The 17,097-nt window shown below is 61.8% G+C and overlaps 2 protein-coding genes across 5 annotated transcripts; both read left to right on the forward strand.

Moving 5' to 3' along the window:
* Positions 1-1,276: 1,276 nt before the first annotated feature.
* Positions 1,277-3,173, forward strand: MYL7 (myosin light chain 7). 2 transcript variants are annotated; one of them, XM_059656189.1, is made up of 6 exons: positions 1,277-1,547; positions 1,678-1,753; positions 1,939-2,043; positions 2,354-2,432; positions 2,576-2,624; positions 3,010-3,173. In XM_059656189.1, the coding sequence occupies exons 1-6, from the start codon at positions 1,425-1,427 to the stop codon at positions 3,109-3,111; spliced, it is 534 nt and encodes a 177-aa protein (XP_059512172.1). In that variant the 5' UTR covers positions 1,277-1,424; the 3' UTR covers positions 3,112-3,173. The 2 variants fall into 2 exon arrangements, with proteins under 2 accessions (XP_059512172.1, XP_059512171.1); XM_059656188.1 differs by lacking the exon at positions 3,010-3,173 and having other exon boundaries at positions 2,576-3,000.
* Positions 3,174-10,669: 7,496 nt separating this feature from the next.
* Positions 10,670-17,085, forward strand: POLD2 (DNA polymerase delta 2, accessory subunit). Of its 3 annotated transcripts, none has more exons than XM_059656005.1 (11): positions 10,670-10,706; positions 11,544-11,791; positions 14,253-14,374; positions 14,513-14,636; positions 14,847-14,961; positions 15,103-15,301; positions 15,553-15,633; positions 15,778-15,935; positions 16,138-16,265; positions 16,447-16,548; positions 16,849-17,085. In XM_059656005.1, the coding sequence occupies exons 2-11, from the start codon at positions 11,572-11,574 to the stop codon at positions 17,007-17,009; spliced, it is 1,410 nt and encodes a 469-aa protein (XP_059511988.1). In that variant the 5' UTR covers positions 10,670-10,706; positions 11,544-11,571; the 3' UTR covers positions 17,010-17,085. The 3 variants fall into 3 exon arrangements, with proteins under 3 accessions (XP_059511988.1, XP_059511986.1, XP_059511989.1); XM_059656003.1 differs by lacking the exon at positions 10,670-10,706 and adding an exon at positions 10,713-10,937; XM_059656006.1 differs by lacking the exon at positions 10,670-10,706 and adding an exon at positions 10,713-10,937 and having other exon boundaries at positions 11,587-11,791.
* The last annotated feature ends 12 nt before the right edge of the window (positions 17,086-17,097 follow it).

A 17,097-nucleotide genomic window follows, 5' to 3' on the forward strand; every position in this document is an offset into this window, starting at 1 on the left:
GGTCTCTGGGGGCTGGTCCTGCCCCAGGTCTGCCTCAACAGGAGGTCCCTCCGTCCCACACCTAAACCCACTTACACAGAAACACATTCGTATGGTTTCCAGTGAGAGAAAGTCCCCAGCGAATCTGGGATGACTGGCTTCATTCAGAGCTTAACTCAACGGTGTGGTTGTGAGCAGGCCGTGCCAAGCTGTCCTCTCGCTCCCTGGGTCTCAGGTGCGCTGCTCCGGTCGCTAGCTCTCTGGCCTCTGAATTATGCACCAGCTTCTTGCAGCTCTGTTACTCCACTCCCCGTGCTGATGCACTCCCCCCGTCCAGGCCGAGGCCACGCATCGGGTCCCCTTCGACAGGAATTACTGCCTAGCTGTTCTGAGGCTACAGTGCAGGGCATGGCATTGATTTTTCAAGTGCTCTGTGTCAATTTCGTTTCAGGGGTGGGAAGAAGGGGCCCTAAAATATTTCCTTGTTCTACAAAAGCGGTGCGGACCGGCCCTGCTCCGCAGCCGGGCCGCCTGCAGGCCTCGCCCCACCCAGCAGGGGGCAGCAGGGCCACTCCTGCTCCAGGTCTGCTTGCCATGCTGTCTTTGTCCTGACCCCTCACTCAGCAGTTGAGCTCGCATCAGGGGCTCATGACCCACTTTCATGGGGGGGTGGGGGCGAGGAAAGTGACTGTTTGGGGTCCAGGCCCTGTTCCGAAAGCCTCACATGCAGCTTCTGTTTGGGGTCACAGCCAGCTCAGGGCCGCCTCCTGCCTCTGGGTTGGCCGGAAGCCGGGCCAAGCTTCTGCACCAAGGCCTCTGGGAGTCCCGGCCAGAGACCACCACTGCCCTCCAGGCCCAGGCCCCCAGGCAGCCCTCCCCCTCCCCCCACTGTCCTCTTGGACTGGGCAGGTCTGGGCTGGACTGCAGGAGGGACAGTCAGATGGAGGTGACAGGGGCCCATCACTCAGCACCGTGAGTGGTGACAGCCAAGAGCCTGCTCTGCTCTCTGCTCTCAGGAGGCCTGAGCCCACGCCTCCCGGATGGTGGACACCCGGGTGTTACATGTCAGGGGCCTGAGGGTCACTGGAATGTGGCTGGAATCTGGGGCCCTGTCCTCCCCGAGCCCAGGCAAGGGCTGCCAAGTTTGGGTCTGTCCTCTCCTCCTCTCCTTATTTGGTGCTGCAGGTGATAAGGCTGAGACATAAGGGAGGCTGCAGGCCCCTCGGCCACCAGGCTGCCCAGCTCACTGAGAGAGGATGGTGAGGGCCAGGGTGGGGCAAGGGCAGTGGCACCCTGGGGCTGTCCTTGGGGTGGGAGAGCAGGGCAGCGACTTCTGTGCCTCCAGGGGTGGGGAGAGGACCCTGACCCCAGCTCTCCTGGGAGGGCTCTGGGGTGTGCATGGGGCATCTTGGGGGAGCCCTGGAGAGGACCCCTCCCCACCCACAATGTTGCAGGCCAGCAGGAAGGCGGGGACCCGGGGCAAGGCCGCGGCCACCAAGCAGGCCCAACGAGGCTCTTCCAACGTCTTTTCTATGTTCGAGCAGGCCCAGATCCAGGAGTTCAAGGAGGTGAGTGCCCCGCCCCAGCACCTGCCCCGCACCCCTTCCCTGGAGGTGGTCCTGGCCCCTGGCCCTGCTCTTCCCACACCCAGCCCTCCCTCCCTGCCTCCCTCACTGGAGACCGTGGCCCCCACCCCAGGCCTTCAGCTGCATTGACCAGAACCGTGACGGCGTCATCTGCAAGTCGGACCTTCGGGAGACCTATTCCCAGCTGGGTGAGCACCCCCTCCCACCCATGAGCCCCCTGCTCACTCTGGGAGCCGCCTCCTCCCTGTACTCCCCACCTCCCCCACCCACAGCTGCCTCTGGCTCTCCACCTCTGGCTGGAAGGAGGGGAGGGCAGCCTGAGCCCTGCCTGGGACACCTGGGTCCCTGTATCCACCTCTGCCCCCCACCCCAGGGAAGGTGAGTGTCCCGGACGAGGAGCTGGATGCCATGCTGCAGGAGGGGAAAGGCCCCATCAATTTCACCGTCTTCCTCACGCTCTTCGGCGAGAAGCTCAATGGTGAGCAGGGCAGGTCGGGATCCCCCGGAGGGCAGTGAGCTTGAACGCCCCCCCCTCCCCCGCCCCCCGCATCCCGCCTGGACCCCACCCAGACCCAATGTGTCTTCAGTCTCTGCTCCCAAATCCCAATCTCCCTCCAGACCTGTCCACCTTAGGACTTCCCTCTTGGCCTCTCTGAGCCTCAGGGCCCTCTCACCGGAGACCCCTTTCCACCTCTTCTGGGGTGTGGAGGGTTCCCTGCACCGGGGTTCCTCCTGGGTGAACCTGGAGGCTGGGCCACGGGTGCTCACCCGGCCCCTCGGCCTCCCAGGAACAGACCCCGAGGAAGCCATCCTGAGTGCCTTCCGAATGTTCGACCCCAGTGGCAAGGGCGTGGTGAGCAAGGACGAGTAAGTGGGAGCTGGCCAGGCTGTGGGGAGGCCCTGGAGGGGGACCGCCCTTATTTGGAGCCCTCCCTGCTCTCTGGACCACGGGGCCGTCATCCCTGAGCCGTGCGGCCACCCCCAGGCTCCCACTGCTCCTCACTCCCCAGGTTCAAGCAGCTGCTTCTGACCCAGGCAGACAAGTTCTCTCAGGCCGAGGTGAGGACGCCGGCTCCTTCGTGGGGATCACCCCAGGGGCCCTGGGGAGCCTCAGGGGCCTGGCTCCTGGCCTTGGAGCCCAGCTCTCCAGAGGAGATGCCATCCCTGTGGAGACCCCGAGGGTGAAGACTGTGCAGTCCACAGGGAGAGGGTGTGCAGGGGCACGTGCAGTGTCTGGAGGAGGGCTCACTGGGGGTGAAGGTGGCACAGAGAGGGGTGTCTGGGGCCAGAGGGGGCTATTTGACCCATGGCCCCTTAGGGGCCCACCCTCTCCCCAGGCTGCCCAAAGTCAGACAACAGGAAATGTTAGCTCAGAGTTTTGGTTTGGGCCTGCAAAGGCGGAGGACCGAGGCGTACCCTCCTCCCTCGCCGGCTGCCTCTCCAGGTGGAGCAGATGTTCGCCCTGACGCCCGTGGACCTGGCTGGGGACATCGACTACAAGTCCCTGTGCTACATCATCACCCACGGGGACGAGAAAGAGGAGTGACAAAGGCTGCGGCGAGACTCAGGGCCATGCTCTGGCACCTCAATAAACGCCATTTCCCAGGAGCCCTGTGTGGTGGCCTCTCTGCGACAGGGGTGTGTGTGTGTGTGTGTGTGTGTGTGTGTGTGTGCGTGCGGGAGGGGGAGGGAGGGAAGCTGAGGGCCAGATGCAGGGACCACCAGCCCCTCAGTTCTTCCCACGCTGCCCAGTTTACAGATGGGGACACTGAGGCCTGAGAGGGAGGGCATCCGGCCAGAGGCCAACCTCTGGACGGGTGGGGAGCGTCCAGCCTGCAGGCTGTGGAAGGCCCACGGAATCACCGGGTCTGGTCTGCCCAGGCATTGGGGCGAGTTAATTAAATGTTTGACCAAAAGTAAGTGGGGAATTCTGGATGGCCCTCGAATGATGGTATAAACACCCACACGGCCCTTGGCAGAGAGAGGGCTCCCCACCCTGCCCTGGGCCCGAGCCCACCGGCGCTCAGACGTTCCACCCGCTCTGCCCTCCTGGGACACGGAGCGCACAGCCCGGGACTGTCTGCAGACGCCTGGGGGTGCTGGGCCGCGTGCAAGGCCCTGAGGAACCCATTTGAAAACACACCAGACTTGACTTGGACGTGCAGGTGAGGCACCGTGACCCGAGGAGGGGCTCGGGGACCTGCAGGGGAAATGCTGGGGCCCGGCTGCAGGCTCAGGGTTCAGGGTCAGGTGGCTGCGGGGGGAGGGGCTTTCCACAGAGGCCGGCAGTGTCCCATGGCCCACCTCACCTCACAACTGGGGCTGGAAGAGCAGGGACCTCCAGAGTGCCCATGGGGGAGGGGAGAGTGGGCGCCGAGTCCTGGTGTGGACAAGGACAGCTGAGCCGGCCTCCTGCCCCCCCAAGACCCCCTCCCCCCGCAGGGGCCGACCTCACCCCCGTCCTGGAGGGAAGCATTTTTGTGGGGAGCGGTGCTCGGTTTTTGCTGGTTTCCCCTCTCATCCCATTTATTAAAGAAACGGTAAGAAAAGAGACAACGCAGGGAAACACCCACCGTCCTTTCACACCGGGTTGGACAGAGCACATGATCTCTTCCCTCAACCCCCACCCCCTTCCTCTCCACATCAGTTTAAATGTTGGGGCTCTTTGACTGGGAGCACGAGGGAGTCGGATGAACAGTGGAGCCGGATCCTGGCCTCCTAGAGAAGGGAGCTGCAGGACCTGCCCGTCAGGTGGAAGTTGTAGTTGGATCTTTCAAGTGGCTGCCCAGAGCGGTGCTCAGTTTAGAGCTTGGTCTGGGACTTGGTCATTTTAGTTACTACACTGACACTTGAGTTTGGAAGTTATCTGACTATTGCTCATCAGTGATCATAAAAGTCTTGGTCCAGAGACCCCTCCCCCCCACTCCCTTAGGGCCCCTGAGCAGGTGTCCCAGCCTGTGGCCCGCCCTGGGACTGTGTCCAGGATGCCCACCCCAGCTCCTGTGGGCTCTTGGCCCCTGCCTCCTCCTCCGCGGGGGCTCACATTCAGTCCCAGGGTTTGCAGAGGACCACCGTCCGTCCCAGGCTCCAACCCAAACCCTGCTGCCCACCCCACCCCCTGCAGACCCGGGATGCGGAGGCTGGGGTCCCCAGCGGCAGCCAGCCTCACTCGGGCTGCTGGACACGCAGAAGCTCGAGGCCCAGGGAACAGGCCTCGGCCGGCGCTAGAGCGGGGCAGGCCTGCTGTGCCGCCGGAGGTGCCCAGAAATAGGAAAAGGCTAGCACTCCTGGTGCAGAAAGGGAAGGAGGCCCTTTTCTGGGGCATTTCCTTCAGGAAACTTGTAATCCCAGGATCTTTCCCGCCTCTTTCTGTGTAAAACTGTCTAAAAGCTCAATGAGCCTCTTGCGAGTTTTACAGCCAAGACAGCTCCCGGGGCCGGGCCATGGCTCTGACAGGTCACTCCCAGCTCCCAGTTTCTTGGGAGGCAGGAGCCTGACTCGGGCCCGAGCCCGCTTCCAGGGGCAAAGGTGTGAGAAGAGGTTTTCCTCTCGGTTAAGGCGAGGAGCCAGCCCAGGGGAGAGGACAGGTGCAGGCAGGTCTGTGGGAGTCTCTGCAGGACCAGGCCCAGTTGGTTCTTCTGAGAACGTGATGGAGGTGCCCGACTCCTCCCCGGCTTTGAGGAGCACCGTCCAGCTGAACGCTCATTAACAAGAAATGTTTTCTTTCCCGTGTCGATTAGCTTCCCAGCAAGGCCTGAAGCTCCCTCCCACTGATCGAGCCGCACCCCAGGGGACGGGGCTCAGGGGCCTCACGGTCAGTGACTGTCCAGCCCCCGTTTGTGGTCTTTTCAGATTTTATCCTGAAATCCCTCAGCCCCCAGCCAGGGCCCCAGTCCCTGCCCTGCCCCCACCCCACCTCTGGCAGGGTGCACCTTCTTTAGACGTGTTAACTCCACTGACAAAGGTGAAGACGGGCTCTTAGCTGCATCCGCCTCCCTGCGGCTGTCCTGTTCCCACACCCCACCCCACCCACCCACCCACGCGCCCCACACAGCTCACCCTGAGTGCAGACTGGCTCCCACACAGGCTGAGGCCAAATCCCCCAGTTTGGGTGGGAGGGCCCCAGAGATGGCAGGGCAGGCACTTGGCTGGATTTCACTCAGCAGCAATGCAGGAGAGACTAGTAAGTAATAGGTCAACCCACTCCCCTGCCTTTGCTGGGAGCCTTGCAGACACTTCTGGTCGCTCTGGTCAGAGGATGGGCTGTGGAGATGCAGAAGGGCATGAGCTGGGGGAGGCCCTCAGAGCCGTGGAGCTGCCTGGGGGTCCGACCACGCACTGTCCATCAGTGAGCGTGAAGGATGCCAGCTTCCTTTCTGCGACCCTCAGGGTGGGCTGGATGTTGACAGCGGCTGGGTCTCCCTGAGCCTCCAGGTGTGGTGTTGAGTCGCCCATCTGACAGGTACTCCCCACCCTGCCCAGCGTCCCCCCTGGACACTGACTTAGCTCAGGACCAGGCACAGCCACAGGCAGGGCTGCCACAGCACTTGGCTTCATTTTTTCTGACTAAATGTGCAGATGAGGGACCTTCGGATAGACGGGGTGCAGCTGGAAGACTTTCGCCCACCCTGAGGTGGCAAAGCCCCTGGAGCCACAGCAGTGGTGCACCGCCCGGAGTGGGGAGGGGAAACCTTGGCACAGGAGGGTGCTGTGTCCCGTAGTGCAGAGCAGCCTAGTGAGTGAGGAGGGGTGTGAGGAATCTAGACTCCTGGTGTCTGTCCACGGGCCCTGCCCCCCAGGAGCCAGCACAAGAGGCAAAGGCAGGAGGGGGTGGCTGCAGCCTTGGGGACAGGACTCCCTCTGCCGGCTGCCCTCCCATCTGCCCCCTCCCTCTCCACCACCTTTGTCTTTCAGTGCCTCTCCGCACCCCAGGAGCTGAAACAGCCCTGACCTCCCACCGGCCCCCCTGCCGTCTGTGGAGCATCCCCACAGGGACAGGCTGACGACGCGAGAGCCACTTGGCTCCAAAATAGAACCTTATCAGCCCTGCCTGCCCACTTTGGCATCAGCAACACCCACTCTCCTTCTCCCAGGACCTGCCAAGCATCCTGCTTCCCCCTTCTCAACGGTCACAGCCAACCCCCTGTCTGGATCCCCCTCCCCAAGACACCTACAGGGTCAAGCAGTGGCCGCCTTGAGAGGTGGGGCCCCTGCCTGGGGCCACAGGTGACTGACTGCACTGGGGTGGTCACTGCTCCCAGAGGGACACAGAGCACAGGCGGCAGGTCTGTGGGGACGAGGCACTGGCCCAAGACCAAGGGCCAGACTGGGGAGGGCCAGACCTCCTGGCGTGTTCCTTCAGGGCTGTATCTTTGTAAAATGGTAACTCTTACACTATATGTACTTTTACCACAATAAAACATTGAAAAAATAAAACATCGCGGAAGACCCACCAGCCCTTGCACTTATTTTGAGGGGTGCACTGCTCTGAAGCCTCCTGGGAGCCTTGCCCCCTGTACGTGCCTACATGTTTCATTTAAGAACATCGTCGGTCTCGTGTTCAGAAAGCCCAACGAGGAGAGAGCAAATGGGGTTCACTTTTTTGCTATGAAATAAGAAGTCAGCAGTTGCTGGGCTTGGTCTGGTGGCTAAGCGGTCCCGGCTGCATCCCATGTTCCAGGACACGACGGAGAGACGGTGGAGGGGCAGCCAGCTGCACCCTCCCTTTGACCACACACGCCTACTTCTCAGAAGTCCAGACCCCGGCCCTGCCAGATGCTCCGAAGTCTCTGCCAGATCTGATCTCACACCACACATGGCGGCCAGGAGACTGGGAAAGGCAGCAAGGAGAGGGGGTGAGGGGAGGCGTGGTGTTCGTCCCCAGCAGTGGGGGCACCACTCATTGGTCCCTGCCCACCCCACCCCCAGCATCCTCCTGTGGCGTGTGCCCAACACAGGCCACGTGCAGTTTCCGGGAGGGGCTGCTCAGCTCCGTGTCAGCACGGCCCGCTTCCTGGCTGTGCCACGTGCCACCATGAATCATTCTGTAAAACAGAAACGGTAGCAGTACCTGCCTCACTGGGCCACGGGAAGATCCAATGACATAATGCTCTTAAGACACTTAGCACACTGCCTGCTCCCCTAAAAATGCTCACTCATTCATTCAAAAATACCAGCTCGAAATAGCTGGAGAACCAAGATGGCGGCATAGGTTAACGCCGGAGTTTGCTGCTTTGAACAACTACTTCAAAAGTGAAACTAAAACACGGAACGGACATCACCCAGAACCACAGGAACGCTGGCTGAGTGGAAGTCCTACAACTAGGAGGAAAGAGAAACGCACACGGACACTCAGAGGAGGCGCAGTGCTGAAGTCAAATTCTGAGGTGCGGAGCGGGCTGGCAGCGGAGGGTGCGGTTGTTGTTTTCAATCGGGAGGGAGTCGCAGACTCTGAGCACCAGATCCGGGTGAGTCTTTAGGGACCCAGACTCAAACGGGAGAAGTGGGACTGTCTGGCTTCGGTCAGAGCGAGTACAGCTTTCTCTCCGAGCTTTGCAGCGGGTGCTGGGACTCAGAGAGGCAGAGCCCCTGGGGACAGGACTGAGAGCCGCCATAACTGCTCTCTCTGGCCCACCCTGTTGATCCTGTGCGACCCGCCCCGCCCAAGCCCTGCACAGAGGCATTTGCCGGATAGCCTCAGGCAAAGGCTAGATTAGCACCTCCCTAGAGGACAGAAGTTCTCTCATTGCTGACACAGCTGATTCTCATAGCCACTTGGCCTGGAGGTCAAACCCTCCCTGGAATTAGCTACAACAATCAAGATTTAACTATAAGACTTCGAACAAAGACCACTAGGGGGTACACCAAGGAAGCATAACAAAATGTGGAGACAAAGAAACAGGACAAAATTGTCAATGGAAGAAATAGAGTTCAGAACCACACTTTTAAGGTCTCTCAAGAACTGTTTAGAAGCTGCCGATAAACTTAATGAGATTTACACGAAAACTAATAAGACCCTCGATCTTATATTGGGGAACCAACGAGAAATTAAGCATACACGGACTGAAATAACGAATATTATACAGACGCCCGACAGCAGACCAGAGGAGCGCAAGAATCAAGTCAATGATTTGAAATGCGAGGAAGCAAAAAACATCCAACCAGAAAAGCAAAATGAAAAAAGAATCCAAAAATGCGAGGATAGTGTAAGGAGCCTCTGGGACAGCTTCAAGCGTACCAACATCAGAATTATAGGGGTGCCAGAAGATGAGAGAGAGCAAGATATTGAAAACCTATTTGAAGAAATAATGACAGAAAACTTCCCCCACCTGGTGAAAGAAATGGACTTACAGGTCCAAGAAGCGCGGAGAACCCCAAACAAAAGGAATCCAAAGAGGACCACACCAAGACACATCATCATTAAAATGCCAAGAGCAAAAGATAAAGAGAGAATCTTAAAAACAGCAAGAGAAAGAAACTCAGTTACCTACAAGGGAATACCCATACGACTGTCAGCTGATTTCTCAACAGAAACTTTGCAGGCCAGAAGGGAGTGGCAAGAAATATTCAAAGTGATGAATACCAAGAACCTACAACCAAGATTACTTTATCCAGCAAAGCTATCATTCAGAATTGAAGGTCAGATAAAGAGCTTCACAGATAAGGAAAAGCTAAAGGAGTTCATCACCACCAAACCAGGATTATATGAAATGCTGAAAGGTATCCTTTAAGAAGAGGAAGAGGAAGAAAAAGGTAAAGATACACATTATGAACAACAAATATGCATCTATCAACAAGTGAATCTAAGAATCAAGTGAATTAATAATCTGATGAACAGAATGAACTGTTGATTATAATAGAATCAGGGACATAGAAAGGGAATGGACTGACTATTCTTGGGGGGGAAAGGGGTGTGGGAGATGTGGGAAGAGACTGGACAAAAATCGTGCACCTATGGATGAGGACAGTGGGTGGGGAGTGAGGGCGGAGGGTGGGGCGGGAACTGGGAGGAGGGGAGATATGGGGGGGAAAAAAAAAGAGGAACAAATGTAATAATCTGAACAATAAAGATTTAATTTAAAAAAAAAGGGGAAAAAAAAATACCAGCTCCCCTGGGACTCTCCCACATGCCCCCGAAGGGCAGGCTCATTCAGTCTGCCGGGCAGCTTGGCAGACGCCTTGCTAAGTGTCACGGAGGGAGCGGTGGTCAGCTGACCTTGGGGGGCCCCTGTTCTGGGGAGGCCCAGCACCCCTACGCTAGGCTGCCTTGGGGTGGGTCCAGCTGTTACTCACTAGCTGAGCGGCTTCTCTGTGCCCCACCGTCAAAGGCTTATTTGGGGATTAGACGGATTAACGTTCCAAGAACGGAGAAGGCAGGTAGGTCTGCAGCGAGGGCTCTGTGTGTCACGCCTTAGCACTGTCCACTCTGTCGCGGGGACAGGACCGGGAAAGAGCAGGGGGCGCGGTGGGAGCGGCGTGAGGCTTCCCGGGGCGTGAGATGCGGGAGGGCACCCGCAATGGGGCGGCTGGGAGGGCGCTGGCGGGTGGGAAGCCGGTGGACGGGACTGAGCCGCGCTGCATGGAGGCTGGCAGGGCCGTGGCCCGCGCGGAGGGCCTCCCATCGCCCGCTCCCTGGGCCCGCTCCCCCGGGGTATGCAGCCTGCGGACTCGGTGCGCCTACCCTGTGGTCAGCACGGGCGGCCGCCGCAGAGTCTGGCGACTGGCAGGTCCTGGGGTCACGCGAGGGGCGCCAACTACCCCGAAGGGACCAAGACCTCGGGGGAGCTGCCTCCTAGGAGGGTCCCGTCTGGATGGAGCGGCGCCCGCACGCGCACACCGGTTCCTAGACGCAAGCCCCGCCCCGCGTTGCCCGGGGAACGGGAGCGCGACTCCGCGCACGCGCAGACACCGGGACCGGGAGCTCGGCGACGGGGGGGGCGGGGCGTGCGCGGATTGGAGGGTTGCGATGGTGGCGGGCGGGGCGCGCGGTTGGCGGGTAACGGCGCACGGCGGTGGGCGGGCCCCGTGGTGATGGACAGAGCGAGGCGCCCGGCAATTGGCGGGATGCGGCGCTGGGAGGGCGGGGCACTCAGATTGGCGGAGGCGGCGCGCGGCGCTGGGCGGGCCCGGGCGCGCGGCGAGGTGAGAGGGGTCCGGAGTGGTCCCGGCGGCGTGGGGCGCCCGGGCCGGGGGCTGAGGGGCGTCTCGCGGACTCTGAGCGGGTCTCCGCTGTTCCCCTCGAGCGGTTGCGGGGCCGCCCTGGGGCTCGGGCGCCTGCAGCCGGTCGGGCCGGGGCTGCGGCCGGGAGGGTCCGACGTGCACCGTGCAGTCCCGAGCAGGACGCAGAGGAAACTGAATGCACCGCGTTAGGAGGTAACTGCCTGGAGACGAAGCAGCTGAAGCGCGGGGAGCGTGGGGCAGGAGGAGGCGGGGTGTGAGCCACGACGAGGGAGTGCGGGAGCCCCTCGTGCGGGCTGTGGGGGGCCGAGGGCGGGGGCAGCTCTCACAGGCCCTTGTGGGGGTTGGGGTTCACTCCGTGCCATGGGGAAGCCGTGAGAGCTCCGGCTTGGATCGGACAGTGATCGGCGCATGGCGGGCTTGTCTGGCCTCGGCCCCGATGGAGCAGGTGCTGGGCGCTGGCCGGGCCGAGCAGGATTCCGGTGGGGCCTGTGGACCTGAGCCCTGGTAGCTGCTCAGGCGGAGGTGGGGGCGGGCAGGGGACACGGGCGGCTTGGAGCTCCAGGCAGAGGAATGCGCAGCCTTCCTTTTCTCCCTCCGGGTGCGCGCAGGGGGAGACTGGTGTCCAGTACAAGCGTTTCCCCAGCAGCTCGGCCCTCTGGTGGGCTTGCAGCCTTCCCCTCCATCCCCGAGGCCCGTGGGTGCCGGTGGTCAGCCCCGATGGTCAGCTGGGTGCAGACACACCCGGAGAGCGGCCGCCGTGGGGGCAGGGGTTGCAGGAGTGCGTCTGTGTGCTCACAGGGACCACCTCCTTGGCCTGGAACACACCATGTTTGCCGAGCAGGCTGCCCAGAGGGCCCACACTCTGCTGTCCCCGCCGTCAGCCAGCAACGCCACCTTTGCCCGAGTGCCCGTGGCGACTTACACCAACTGCTCCCAGCCCTTCCGGCTGGGGGAGCGCAGCTTCAGCCGGCAGTATGCCCACATCTATGCCACCCGCCTCCTCCAGATGAGGCCCTTCCTGGTGAGCCGGGCCCAGCAGCAGTGGGGTAAGTGACCGGTGCGGGGGGCACCTCCTCCCACCGGCCTGAGACCTGGCAGCACTGGGGCCTTTCGTGTATCCCCCCACCCCCACCCCCCGGCCTGGGGGGAGCACCCACTTTCAGCTCAGTGTCTTCTTCGGGGGCCGAAGGGGTTAAGTCAGGTGTCACGAGAGGTGTGGTCTGTGGCCAGTGGCCGCAGGGCCTGGTCGGATGGTAACTGGTCTTGCACTGGCGTAGGGACATGTCTTCCTTGTCCTCAATGCAGGGAGCACCCACCTCCCTTGGAGGGGCCTGTTTTCACTGACCTCCGACCTCCGGCCTCTGTGCCTGTTGTCTCTCTCCTGGGTACGTGGCCAGGCAGTGCAAAGCTTTTTTTTTTTGTTTTTTTACCCGTTTCTTCCTTGGTGGCCTCTCCTGCAGTTATGTTATTCTTGGTGGTGAACCAGGACCCCCTTCCAATTTTGGGAGACACTGCATTATCCATTGTCACTGCAGGAGTGGCTTTCCATGTAGTTTTCAATTAAGCTGTTAATGTTACTAAGCTGGCATTGTGTCGGTGAGACCCTGTCTTACTGCCCCGGCACCAGGCGCGGGGTCGCAGTGCAGGCTGCACACTGGCCCCCAGGAAGGCGTTGGGAAGCACGGTGCCCAGGCCCCCCCCCCCCCCCCCCCCCGCAAGCCAGTGGGACCGACTCTGGTTTTATCGGCGCAGCTAGAGAACACTGCCCGTCTCCCAGCTAGATGGCCACAGTCACCAATGACGTTCTGTCTTCTTTGCTGCAGGCAGTGTTTTTCACCTCCTGCCACATAGTAAGGGTCTCCTTCCACTGGCTCCCAGGGGCCTTCTCCTCACTTTCCTGGGAGCCCCGGGCCCACCCTCAGGCCCAGTGTCGCTGGCCTTTTCGATTCCTTACAGCAGCGCCCTCTCTGGTACCAGGTTTCTCTTCCAGTCCCTGCTGCCGCTAACAGGACTCCCCAGAGATGGAACCACCACCTCATCCTGCTCACAGACTGGGGCCAGGAGCCCAGGCAGTGGCCCACAGTGCAGGGCCTCGCGGGGCAGCGTTGCTCCTCACGGGCCTGGCTGTCATACTGGCTTCACCCCGAACCCCTTCATGCAGCTTCCAGTGGGACCGGGAGTCCTCTCCGGAGCTCGGCCTGTGCCGAGAAGCGCCTCTCCGTTCCCCGGCTTCCTGACAAGCCTCCCTTTCTTGCCTGTGGCTCCCCCCTCTCCCGCTTGCTTCGTCTCCAGATTCCCTCGGGACCTCAGTGTGAATGTCGTGTGCTTCAAGGGGCCACCTCAGCCTCCAGGGCCTCCTCCATAGCCTGTCTTAGCTGCCGTGTTGGCACTTGTCATAGCGGCTGTGCGCTCTGCCTGGTGCTCAGAACCTGTCGCTGAGCCTCTGTGCCTCGGTTTCCTCAGCCGCACGAGGGCTGTTGGGCTGGGGGCTCCATGCACAGTGCTCGGTGTCGTCGCCTGGGGGTGAATGCGGCTGCGATGTTGGGGCCTGGGGGTCTGTGCTTCCTGTTGGCGCCCTCCTCATCTTGCTCTGAACGACTCTTCTTCACTCCCCCGGGGAGACCTGGTGTATGTTCTGGGTTATTCCAGGCAGGAGGGGCTCATGCTGCCGTCGCCCGGGCTGAGGAAGGGGCTGGTCCCGCAGCCACATGATCCCGTCACCTCCTGTGGGCGTTCTCCCCAGGCCTGGGGGCTGGCAGATCCAGGGCCTTCGGGAACCTGTGTTCTTCCTCCCTGCGCCCCCTGAGGACCAGCCTGTACTGTGCATCCTGATGGTCCCCGTGGTGTCCCAGGACCCCGGGCGCCTGACTCCACGGGGAGCTGACGGGGCGCGTGGGATGTAGTTTGATTTGATGGTGTCTCTGTTTTCAGAGGATACAGCATTCGTGGAGCTCTCGGAAGAATCCAAACTCGTAAAGGAACTTGTTATATTTTTCAGACAGGGCTGTGTGGAGACTTGGCACACCTGTCTTTCTAAGAACCAGGGCTCTAATGTCGGTGTAAACGAGGTAGAGCCTGTGTTAGGGGCCCGTGGCTGCTGTAACAACAGAGCCCGAAACTGGGCAGCTTAAAGCACATTCATTCTCCCGTCTGGAGGCCGGAGTCCGGGGTGCAGGTGTCACAGGGCCGCCCTCCCTCAGAGGCTCCAGGGAGAGTCCTTCCCGCCTCCTCCAGCTCCGTGACTGCTGGTGCTCCAGGCTGTGGCCCTGTCACCACAGACGTCGCCCTCTCTGCATGTCTGCTTCTCAAACGGACCCGTCCACATCCCGAGTCCCCTGTCCCCCTGGGGCCAAGCAATCCTTTAGGTCTAGGGGGTCTTTGCCCTCAGTGAACTCTCCCGGCAGAGGCAGGCTCCCTGGGCGACTGGGCTCTGGGAGGCCTGTTTCCATGCCCTGTGGGGGATGCCAGGAGGGCTGCCTGGTCTCTGAGCTCAGGTCTCGTGCCCAGGCAGTGGGGTCCTAGTGAAGAAGCTGTGTGAGCTGCAGCCCGAGGAGAAGTGCTGTGTGGTGGGGACCCTCTTCAAGGCCATGCCGCTCCAGCCCTCCATCCTGCGGGAGGTCAGCGAGGAGGTGAGCGCACTTCCCTGGAGACAGCGGGCCACCTGCCTGGGACCCCAGGATTTGGGGCTGGGCCGGGGGGATGGGGGGGAGCCTCTCAGTGAGCCCTGGTGGACTCTGGCCCGACCACCCCTCACCTCTGCCTTCCAGCACAACCTGCTCCCCCAGCCCCCCCGGAGCAAGTACATCCACCCAGACGATGAGCTGGTCCTGGAAGATGAATTGCAGCGGATCAGACTGGAAGGCACCATCGACGTGTCCAGGCTGGTCACAGGTGGGGCGGGGGGCGGGGTGGCCTGTGCCTCAGGCAGTGGGTGAGACCCGGGTGGGGTCAGTTCCCGCCTCTGCCCAAAGGCAGTGGTCCCAGGACGCAGGTCTGAGTGGAACTCGCCATCACGGTGGAGAAGGGGCTGGCTTTGCCGTGTGGGTGCTGGAGGAGGTGGTCCCTCGGCCCCCCTCCTGGGCCTGACGCTGCTGCTCTCAGGGACAGTGCTGGCCGTGCTGGGCTCTGTGAGAGACGACGGCAAGTTCTTGGTGGAGGACCACTGCTTCGCAGGGCTGGCTCCTCAGACGCCTGCACCACCCCTTGACCTGGACAGGTGAGCAGGTGCTTGGGGTCCCGGGCAGTGGTCCAGGGGAGTCACGGTCCCTGGACTCCATCTTCCTGCTCACCCGTGAAGGTGATGGGGGCGGGGGCACCTATTTCCACGGCACCCAGAGGACCCCGACTTCTGCTGCAGGTTTGTGCTGCTGGTGTCCGGTCTGGGCCTGGGTGGAGGCGGGGGTGAGAGCCTGCTGGGCACCCAGCTGCTGGTGGACGTGGTGACGGGGCAGCTGGGGGACGAGGGGGAGCAGTGCAGTGCCGCCCACGTGTCCCGCGTCATCCTCGCTGGGAACCTCCTCAGCCACAGCACCCAGAGCAGGGATTCCATCAACAAGGTAGGGCGCCACCTGCCCGCAGCAGCCCCTCCTTCCCTGCGTTGGGCTCAGGGTCTTGCAGTTCTGGTGGGCAGTGCCCAACAGCGATGTCGGGGCCACCTTTGCCCAGGGACCGCCCTGGCTCAGCCCCTGCCTTCTGCCCCCTGCGGGAGGGCTTTGCCCTGCTCCCAGCCCAGTGCCCCAGGCGGTAGCTAGGTGACCCTCTGATCTAAGACTCCCCAGGGCCTCACAGCCTATGGCTCTACTCCCAGGCCAAGTACCTGACCAAGAAAACGCAGGCTGCCAGCGTGGAGGCCGTCAAGATGCTGGACGAGATCCTCCTGCAGCTGAGTGTGAGCACCCGGGGCTGGCAGGGACGGGATTGGACACTGAGGCTGCGGCCGGGCACCAGGAGGCAGGTGGCGAAGGGCATCGGATGGGCTCCAGGCTGCATGGTGGGTGCCGGCCCTGAAGCTCCCCTGCCCTGTGCCCTCCAGGCCTCGGTACCCGTGGACGTGATGCCAGGCGAGTTTGACCCAACAAACTACACACTCCCCCAGCAGCCCCTGCACCCCTGCATGTTCCCACTGGCCACCGCCTACTCTACGCTGCAGCTGGTCACCAACCCCTACCAGGCCACCATCGATGGAGTCAGGTAGCCAGCACAACCCAACTGCAGCCTGACCCATGGCCTTTGGACTCAGTGGCACCAGGAGGGGAGGGTTGGGTGCAGGACTGCAGAGAGCCCACCTCGATTGGCCCCTTTCCTAGGGTGCCTGGGGACACCCCCACGTGCGCCTGGTGAGCTCAGGCTGCCTGTGGGAGGAGTGCAGGTGTCAGACCCCCTTGCCCTGCAGGTTCCTGGGCACAGCGGGACAGAACGTGAGTGACATTTTCCGGTACAGCAGCATGGAGGACCACCTGGAGATCCTGGAGTGGACCCTGCGTGTCCGCCACATCAGCCCCACAGCCCCTGACACCCTGGGTAATGCACGGGGCTCAGCTATGTGGGGTGGGACCAGAGACCAGGGAAGGCCTGGTGGCCCCTTGATGCCCGGCGGGTTCCCGCGTGGATTTGCACTCAGCGGCCTTCCCCCAGGGTGCGATGCTGTTCTGGGAGCTGCCCTAGAATTGCCCCGCACTCAGCTGTCGGCCCCCTTCTCTAGGTTGCTACCCTTTCTACAAAAGCGACCCGTTCATCTTTCTGGAGTGCCCGCACGTCTACTTTTGTGGCAACACCCCCAGCTTCGGCTCCAAAATCATCCGAGGTAAGCTTTCTCTTCGGACGAGGACTCGCTCTCTTCGGGGCCCGGGCCCACCTGGCGCTGGCTGACTGCGTGCCGACCCACGCTGGGCCTGTCCGCGCCCATGGCCGGGCCAGGGCTCCTCTGGTCGGCGGCACGTTAGCCTTTGGCTTCTGGGTGTCCTCGGCCCTTTCCATTTCTGCCCAGAGGAGCCTTGCGGCCAGCACTCCCACGTGCTGGGGGGGCTCCCGTGTCTTGTGGTGGCTTCCCTCTGAGGCGGGCTCACCCAGAACCTAAGGCGGTCCCCACGGGTCTGGTTTGCAGGCCCTGAGGACCAGACGGTGCTGCTGGTGGCTGTGCCGGACTTCAGTGCCACGCAGACGGCCTGCCTGGTGAACCTGCGCAGCCTGGTCTGCCAGCCCATCAGCTTCTCGGGCTTCGGCGCCGAGGACGACGCCCTGGGAGGCCTGGGTCTGAGCCCCTGAGTCGTGGAGGCGGCCTCTGCCCCTGCTGGGTCAGCACGAGCAGCTTGTCTGTAAATAAACCTGACGGCTAACTGGTGATCTAGGTGGA

This window comes from Myotis daubentonii, chromosome 10 (assembly GCF_963259705.1).
Source record: "Myotis daubentonii chromosome 10, mMyoDau2.1, whole genome shotgun sequence".
In the NCBI taxonomy this organism is placed as follows: Eukaryota; Metazoa; Chordata; class Mammalia; order Chiroptera; family Vespertilionidae; genus Myotis; species Myotis daubentonii.